Consider the following 9,657-nt stretch of genomic DNA (forward strand, 5'->3'; position numbering starts at 1 on the left):
GAGGGAGAGAGAATTCTCCTCAACGATCACCTCTATGGTCCCTCTTGTCGCTGTCACAAACATCTGCTGTGTTGTGGTGCTTTAACACTGTTGTTAACCACAGTGCCTTGAGGATCATTCCTCTGTCCTCACCACTCAGTTATTGTGGAAGCAGGATGCCTAGCCCCGAGCATGCACTGCAGTGTGTGTGTGTGTGTGTGTGTGTGTGTGTGTGTGTGTGTGTGTGTGTGTGTGTGTGTGTGTGTGTGTGTGTGTGTGTGTGTGTGTGTGTGTGTGTGTGTGTGTGTGTGTGTGTGTGTGTGTGTGTGTGTGTGTGTGTGTGTGTGTGTGTTATACTTGTAACTACTGCTTGTAAACATGTTTCTCTGTTTACAACGCCACATCACTATTTCAACCATTACAGTTCACCTCACCATCTAAATGGGTGTCTAACCGAACATAAATGAAACATAAGATAGATCGATCGAGTATCGGCATAAAGGAAAATGAACATTCACAGTGTGTCTTCGACTGACATTAGAACGGCAAATCAACGGTTAACAGCAAATCACTACTTTGAATGGAGAAAAGAAATCCAATCTTTAGGTTTTGAATAATTAATGATGTTTCTACGGCGACGTGGAATGATTCCCGCTGAAGGTTATATCTATTAGACGTATTAGACATACATTATCTCTAAATGATCGATCGCTTGAAAAATCCCCAGATTGCCCCTTTAATGAGCTCTTCAGTCAGTGACAACAGATGTCATAGCCAAGTGCTTGTCTAAGGCACGACTCTGCCAACTTAGTTCCATGCACACTTAAGCATTTGATATTTTTTAAATGATAGTTTGTCAGACAAGTCTAATTATTATTAGTACATTGATAAAAGAGCAACGTCCGTCCTAGTCGAAGTAAGGAAGTCAGAGGTGTTCATTAGAGCACGCAACGGAAAATGTTTTAAAACCAATTTGCAGTGGAAAACTATTTTTATTTTTATTTTTATTGGACCTGTCTAAGTAGTCCCTCCCAGTTTGAGTCTGTTCTCTTCCTTTGGTTACTAACGAACATGACCCATGTTTGATTCTTTTCTAGCGACTACATCAAAGTTGAGCCGTCCAGCCAACCTGCCATGGGCCAACCTAGCCTGAGACATGTACGATGACTCATTTCTACATTCCGGAAAGGATTTCAACTCCCTCTCCCCCTTCTCTCTCGCCCCTTCTCTCTCGCCCCCTCTCTCTCTCTCTCTCTCTCTCTCTCTCTCTCTCGCCCCCTCTCTCGCCCCCTCTCTCTCGCCCCCTCTCTCTCTCTCTCTCGCCCCTTCTCTCTCTCTCTCTCGCCCCTTCTCTCTCGCCCCCTCTCTCTCTCTCTCTCTCTCTCTCTCTCTCGCCCCCTCTCTCTCGCCCCCTCTCTCTCTCTCTCTCTCCCTCCATGTTTTTAATTACATGCTATCCTATTCCTGTCTTAAGGCGTGAATTCCACAAGTAGTTTCAAGCCACTCGGATTTACCTGAAATTAACCCTCCCTGGCTGAGGGGGTCATTCAATTCAATATAGAGGCACAGACACAGACACATGCACACGCACGCACGCACGCACACTCACTCACTCACTCACTCACTCACTCACTCACTCACTCACTCACTCACTCACTGTGTTGTAACTCTCAACAGACTACTCGTTGCACTGCATTTTCAGCCTGCTCTCTGAGTTCTCAGGATAGTAATTGAGATGTTATCTGCAGAGGGAGGTTGCACTCCAGACATCATTCACTGTGTGTGTGTGTGTGTGTGTGTGTGTGTGTGTGTGTGTGTGTGTGTGTGTGTGTGTGTGTGTGTGTGTGTGTGTGTGTGTGTGTGTGTGTGTGTGTGTGTGTGTGTGTGTGTGTGTGTGTGTGTGTGTGTGTGTGTGTGTGGCCCCGGTGCACAGCAGGCATTTCCATTTGTGCTGATTCAGGCTGTTTCTACCACCCTCTCCTGTGCGATTATAGTATCTAACTACTATGGAGAGAGCTAGCCTGCATCCTGCATCAGCTATGAATCAATGAATAAAACGGCAACATTACTACGCCTGTTCCTGTTGCTATGTATGTGTGCATAGTAGACAATAAACAATGATTATCATGCCATCGCTCAGGGCCGGGTGAAGTTTGACTTCCATTAGTTTCCTTTGGAAAATGTTGATGTCAGCAGGTCTGGATGGAGGTGGATGAAAGGGGCCTTGAAGCCTATCTCTCTCTCTCTCTCTCTCTTTCTCTCTCTCATCTCTCACTAAGTACCCATCTCTCTCTCTCTCTCTCTCTCTCTCTCTCTCTCTCTCTCTCTCTCTCTCTCTCTCTCTCTCTCTCTCTCTCTCTCTCTCTCTCTCAATTCAATTCAATTCAAGGGGCTTTATTGGCATGGGAAACATGTGTTAACATTGCCAAAGCAAGTGAGGTAGGTAATATACAAAAGTCAAATAAACAATAAAAATGAACAGTAAACATTACACATACAGAAGTTTCAAAACAATAAAGACATTACAAATGTCATATTATATATATGCAGTGTTGTAACAATGTACAAATGGTTAAAGCACACAAGTTAAAATAAATAAACATAAATATGGGTTGTATTTACAGTGGTGTTTGTTCTTCACTGGTTGCCCTTTTCTTGTGGCAACAGGTCACAAATCTTGCTGCTGTGATGGCACACTGTGGAATTTCACCCAGTAGATATGGGAGTTTATCAAAATTGGATTTGTTTTCGAATTCTTTGTGGATCTGTGTAATCTGAGGGAAATATGTCTCTCTAATATGGTCATACATTGGGCAGGAGGTTAGGAAGTGCAGCTCAGTTTCCACCTCATTTTGTGGGCAGTGTGCACATAGCCTGTCTTCTCTTGAGAGCCATGTCTGCCTACGGCGGCCTTTCTCAATAGCAAGGCTATGCTCACTGAGTCTGTACATAGTCAAAGCTTTCCTTAAGTTTGGGTCAGTCACAGTGGTCAGGTATTCTGCCACTGTGTACTCTCTGTTTAGGGCCAAATAGCATTCTAGTTTGCTCTGTTTTTTTGTTAATTCTTTCCAATGTGTCAAGTAATTATCTTTTTGTTTTCTCATGATTTGGTTGGGTCTAATTGTGCTGTTGTCCTGGGGCTCTGTGGGGTGTGTTTGTGTTTGTGAACAGAGCCCTAGGACCAGCTTGCTTAGGGGACTCTTCTCCAGGTTCATCTCTCTGTAGGTGATGGCTTTGTTATGGAAGGTTTGGGAATCGCTTCCTTTTAGGTGGTTGTAGAATTTAACGGCTCTTTTCTGGATTTTGATAATTAGTGGGTATCGGCCTAATTCTGCTCTGCATGCATTATTTGGTGTTCTACGTTGTACACGGAGGATATTTTTGCAGAATTCTGCATGCAGAGTCTCAATTTGGTGTTTGTCCCATTTTGTGAAATCTTGGTTGGTGAGCGGACCCCAGACCTCACAACCATAAAGGGCAATGGGCTCTATGACTGATTCAAGTATTTTTAGCCAGATCCTAATTGGTATGTTGAAATTTATGTTCCTTTTGATGGCATAGAAGGCCCTTCTTGCCTTGTCTCTCAGATCGTTCACAGCTTTGTGGAAGTTACCTGTGGTGCTGATGTTTAGGCCGAGGTATGTATAGTTTTTTGTGTGCTCTAGGGCAACGGTGTCTAGATGGAATTTGTGGTCCTGGTGACTGGACCTTTTTTGGAACACCATTATTTTGGTCTTACTGAGATTTACTGTCAGGGACCAGGTCTGACAGAATCTGTGCAGAAGATCTAGGTGCTGCTGTAGGCCCTCCTTGGTTGGTGACAGAAGCACCAGATCATCAGCAAACAGTAGACATTTGACTTCGGATTCTAGTAGGGTGAGACCGGGTGCTGCAGACTGTTCTAGTGCCCGCGCCAATTCGTTGATATATATGTTGAAGAGGGTGGGGCTTAAGCTGCATCCCTGTCTCACCCCACGACCCTGTGTGAAGCTCTCTCTCTCTCTCTCTCTCTCTCTCTCTCTCTCTCTCTCTCTCTCTCTCTCTCTCTCTCTCACTCACCAACTCTCTCTCTCTCCCTCCTTATCTCTCACTAACTACCTATCTTTCTCTCACTAAACTCTCTCTCTCTCTCTCTCTCTCTCTCTCTCTCTCTCTCTCTCTCTCTCTCTCTCTCTCTCTCTCTCTCTCTCTCTCTCTTTCACTAACTGACTAACTCTCTCTCTCTCTCCCTCTTTCTCTACAGGAGTATGAAAGGTACAGTGTATTTTCACACAGAAGACACCAAGTGGTCTATCCAATCTTAGTGTAGGGTGTAATCACAACGTCATTAAGCATCACAATGTCACAATGTCGCGATCACAACGTCAACCCAGTTACTGATCGGCGGTGAGGAAGACGGTCTTACCTTGATTGCAGGTTTTTCCAGTGAAGCCAGGGTGACACTTGCATTTGCTGGGTCCTACGCAGTCTCCATGCTTACACCCGTGCTGGCACAGAGCTGTTTGGGGAGGATTCCCATAGATAGGAAAGAGGCAAGTGAGAAGAGCAATTCCCCGGAACACACTCACAGCCTGTTTTCATAAAGCGTCTCCGAATAGGAGTGCTGATCTAGGATCAGGTGCCCGGTGTCTATGAAATCTAATTCATTATGAGCTAAAAGGCTAAAATGATCCTAGATCAGAACTCTCAGACACTCTGTGAATACAAGCCCTGGTCTCAGATCAGATGTGAGAAAGCATTTAATCCTGTCTGACTTGTGCAGTAACTTAGTGTGCATTACTGTTGATCTAATTTAATTTATTCGTTTTTTTAGAAAATCATTCAGAAAACATTTTCTTGCATTGTTGGTTAGTGGCTTGTAAGTAAGCATTTCAACGTAAGGTCTACTACACCTGTTGTATTCGGTGCACGTGACTAATAATATTTTCTTTGATTTGTTGATTGCAAGCACAGCGGCACGTGTGTGTCATACTTGTGTGGGATTAGGGGCGATGGGAATTGTGGTTCAACAATGACCAGAGATAACACTTTCATGTGAAACCATGTTTTCATATAACTTATAAACTGTATTACTGTACAGCGCTGGCTTATTGGGAGAGAGAACCCTGTTTCCTTGTTGATTTTGATCCATTTAAAACCGTACAAGCCCTAAGCGATTAAAACACTTGAACTTTGTGCGAGCACTGAAGTGCTGATTCTCCTGGCTTTGAAAGCGGCTGCACTGATATTTACGGTGGAAAACGGCCAACACAGCTAAACGAGTAGCCTAATACCTCACTATTAGCACGGCGCTAAAGCACACAAAAGCAAACGCTTGCCGTGAACATTATGTTCAGTATCAGGCAGTAGAAACAACATAAAACATCATATTTTCTGGCTGCTGGTTGTCCGTTGTGTGAAGTGTTGTTTAGGGCAACTGAAGGCATTAGGACTTGAGGCAATAGTAATGCTTTACAGTATTTCTGTGTGTTCTGGTGTTGGAGACGCCCGAGTCCCAAATACTACCCTATTCCCTTCATAGTGCATTACTTTTGACCAGAGCTCAATTGACCCTGTTCCAAAGTAGTGCACTACATAGGGAAAAGGGTGCCATTTGGGACACAAACACAGAGCTGGAGGCTTGCTCTGCTTTCTGTTCTGTCTAACTGTGCTGCTCACTGTGTTCACTGCAGCATACTAACCATGGCTGATATACAGGGGCCTCAGCCAACTGGTACTAATTTCCATTAAAAGCTTCATTAAGTCCGTCATAATAGGGACCAATCAGGCTCGTTAATTATCCCTACGGTTGGAGTTGGAGACGGGGATGGGGGGTTATATGTGTTTGTGCCGGGAAGCGGGGTGAGTGTGCGTGTGCGCATCATGATTGGACACGTCTGGGCGAGCTCACTTATCTTGTCACAGATTTATTGTGCGCCTGATACCGTCATTATGTGAAGTACAATGTAGAGGTGCAGTGGGAAAGAGTGGAGACTCAACATCATGACTGATGCTTAGTGGAAATAGACAATGGACCTGTACAGAAGGCTAGCTGAGCATTGCTTAACTATAAAGATATAAGCAAGCATGAAAAGTATTTAATTGTGGCACTGCAAGTACACCCTACAGATGTAGGATCTTAATTTGATCACTCTTTGTTGCTGAGAATTGTCCTGCACAGCATGGAAAATGTACACTTGTAGTGTATTCAAGGCTTAAAAAGTCTTCTAAAGTTTGTAATTTACACTTGACATGTTAGTCATTTAGCAGATGGTGTTATCCAGAGCAACTTACAAAAGCAATTAGGGTTAGGTGCCTTGCTCAAGGGCACATCGATAAGAGTTTTCACCTTTTACATTTCAGACTTCCTCTAAAAAAAATCTCTGTTCATCATAATCCACATAATAATTCACATTTCCTGTTGCTGCAGGATAATTTTCCTGCTGTAGCAAACCGGCTCAAATTAAGATCCTACACCAGTATATAGGTTACCCAAAATGCCCATTCACAAAAGGTCAATTGAAATCGAATTAGGTAGCTTTATGAAGCGTATCATTGCGGCGGTTAAACCTTTGAGCATGGGGCGTTGGAGGTGATAGAGGGATAGTGTTCATATTTCGGCTTGGAACATTGTTCATATTGAATTCACAGCCATTAGTGGAGATTCCTTCACCTGGAGGAGATAGCATTGTGTAGTCTCATTCCACTTTATTAGAATGTGTAACCTAATAGACAAAACAGTGTTAGCCCATTTTCCAAACCTGGGATATATGAGATAGGGTGTTAACGCGAGGACGCAGGTGAGCTGTGAAACCTCTAGATTACGCCCCTGATTAAAAATAAAAAAGGGTTTGACATATTTTGGCGGGGGGAGTTGAATCAGGGAAACGTGTAAAACTTGTTAGGTCAAGTTCAAGTCCTTATCTGGTCAGCGATTTGGGCCAATTAAAGTCGATGAAATCATTTATTAATACAGCTGACACGGTCACTGTCACGAGCTCTGAGGGGTTTTTATTTTAAAGTTTTTCCACAGAGGGTAGTATGAGGACAAGCATGCTCAGAAGTAACCCATCCCAGGCTGTTGGGTTCAGAGAAAGGTTGGTCTTTTTAAATCTGCGGTGCGGCCCAGGGAAATACCCTGTGTTCATTAGACCACATCCAACGACATGAGGAACTAAAAATGGCCGCCGCAACCGTAGAGGAGCAACTACATGCTCCAATTCAACACGCTTCTCATTCCCTGAATACCTACTGATGACACCGCTTCACACCAGTTTGCATCAGGCATTCCTCTGGCCATCCATCCTTAGAGCCCATCTAAGGATCAGGCCCCCAGTGTCCAGACTGGAGCCTGAAGTCACGAGCTCTGCTGGTCAGCTGCTGCTAGCAACCTAGCAGTGCCAAAAGCCCTGGTCTGGCTTAGAAAGCCTATGTAAATTACAATCGCCAGAACGCCCCCCCATCCCCAAAGAACATTTTGACGGCAGTTTTAGCCTCCAATATTAGTTTATTATCATCAAGTTCAATCCCACGGTCAATCAAATCGAGATATTTCATTAAATAGTCATCCATTCTGACTACTACATTTGTCGTCACACAGGACCATGTGCTGACACAGACCAATCACGGGCCGGCAGGCTACGAGGAGGCTCGCGCCCGGTGGAGTTGGCTCTCTCAGGCAGGATGAAAACGACTACATCGACCATGATCCTTTGCTAGTTACGGCCACTTTTACCATGATCCTTAGCGATTTCTTGGTGCCATTCAGCCCCATTCAGCAATATGGCGTGGTTCAAATTCAAATAGTTCCGGCTTCCATAGGAATATGTGGATGCCGTCAGCGCTATCACCATCTACTGGTTTTAATGTCTACGCTAAGAATGTTGGTCGACTTTTGGTCTCTGGGGGTCCTATCAGATGTTTGTGAACTTCATTGGAATACATTGACTAACTACTGTAACTTGACAGTGTTTGGCAAAGACAGTTCAAATGTTAAGATACAGTATATGATATTGTCAAAATCGTTGTATTTGGGTAGAAGAAAATATGGATATTTTTTTACTGTACTGCTTGACATACAGTGGGGAGAACAAGTATTTGATACACTGCCGATTTTGCAGGTTTTCCTACTTACAAAGCATGTAGAGGTCTGTAATTTTTATCATAGGTACACTTCAACTATGAGAGACGGAATCTAAAACAAAAATCCAGAAAATCACATTGTATGATTTTTAAATAATTAATTTGCATTTTATTGCATGACATAAGTATTTGATCACCTACCAACCAGTAAGAATTCCGGCTCTCACAGACCTGTTAGTTTTTCTTTAAGAAGCCCTCCTGTTCTCCACTCATTACCTGTATTAACTGCACCTGTTTGAACTCGTTACCTGTATAAAAGACACCTGTCCACACACAATCAAACAGATTCCAACCTCTCCACAATGGCCAAGACCAGAGAGCTGTGTAAGGACATCAGGGATAAAATTGTAGACCTGCACAAGGCTGGGATGGGCTACAGGACAATAGGCAAGCAGCTTGGTGAGAAGGAAACAACTGTTGGCGCAATTATTAGAAAATGGAAGAAGTTCAAGATGACGGTCAATCACCCTCGGTCTGGGGCTCCATGCAAGATTTCACCTCGTGGGGCATCAATGATCATGAGGAAGGTGAGGGATCAGCCCAGAACTACACGGCAGGACCTGGTCAATGACCTGAAGAGAGCTGGGACCACAGTCTCAAAGAAAACCATTAGTAACACACTACGCCGTCATGGATTAAAATCCTGCAGCGCACGCAAGGTCCCCCTGCTTAAGCCAGTGCATGTCCAGGCCTGTCTGAAGTTTGCCAATGACCATCTGGATGATCCAGAGGAGGAATGGGAGAAGGTCATGTGGTCTGATGAGACAAAAATTGAGCTTTTTGGTCTAACTCCACTCGCCGTGTTTGGAGGAAGAAGAAGTATGAGTACAACCCCAAGAACACCATCCCAACCGTGAAGCATGGAGGTGGAAACATCATTCTTTGGGGATGCTTTTCTGCAAAGGGGACAGGACGACTGCACCGTATTGAGGGGAGGATGGATGGGGCCATGTATCGCGAGATCTTGGCCAACAACCTCCTTCCCTCAGTAAGAGCATTGAAGATGGGTCGTGGCTGGGTCTTCCAGCATGACAACGACACGAAGCACACAGCCATGGCAACTAAGGAGTGGCTCCGTAAGAAGCATCTCAAGGTCCTGGAGTGGCCTAGCCAGTCTCCAGACCTGAACCCAATAGAAAATCTTTGGAGGGAGCTGAAAGTCCGTATTGCCCAGCGACAGCCCCGAAACCTGAAGGATCTGGAGAAGATCTGTAGGGAGGAGTGGGCCAAAATCCCTGCTGCAGTGTGTGCAAACCTAGTCAAGAACTACAGGAAACGTATGATCTCTGTAATTGCAAACAAAGGTTTCTGTACCAAATATTAACTTCTGCTTTTCTGATGTATCAAATACTTATGTCATGCAATAAAATGCAAATTAATTACTTAAAAATCATACAATGTGATTTTCTGGATTTTCGTTTTAGATTCCGTCTCTCATAGTTGAAGTGTACCTATGATAAAAATTACAGACCTCTACATGCTTTGTAAGTAGGAAAACCTGCAAAATCGGCAGTGTATCAAATACTTGTTCTCCCCACTGTACATGTAGCCCCCCCC

At 44.2% G+C, this 9,657-nt stretch overlaps 1 protein-coding gene across 1 annotated transcript in view; it reads right to left on the reverse strand.

The window, feature by feature from the left end:
• Nucleotides 1–9,657, reverse strand: part of npnta (nephronectin a) — a 76,288-nt gene that overhangs the window by 50,978 nt on the left and 15,653 nt on the right. The window contains exon 4 of the mRNA XM_071407710.1: nucleotides 4,385–4,477. Within this exon, the coding sequence (XP_071263811.1) occupies nucleotides 4,385–4,477 (93 nt within the window). The remainder of the gene's footprint in view (nucleotides 1–4,384; nucleotides 4,478–9,657) is intronic.

The sequence above is a fragment of the Salvelinus alpinus genome, chromosome 6 (genome assembly GCF_045679555.1).
Source record: "Salvelinus alpinus chromosome 6, SLU_Salpinus.1, whole genome shotgun sequence".
NCBI classification, from domain to species: Eukaryota; Metazoa; Chordata; class Actinopteri; order Salmoniformes; family Salmonidae; genus Salvelinus; species Salvelinus alpinus.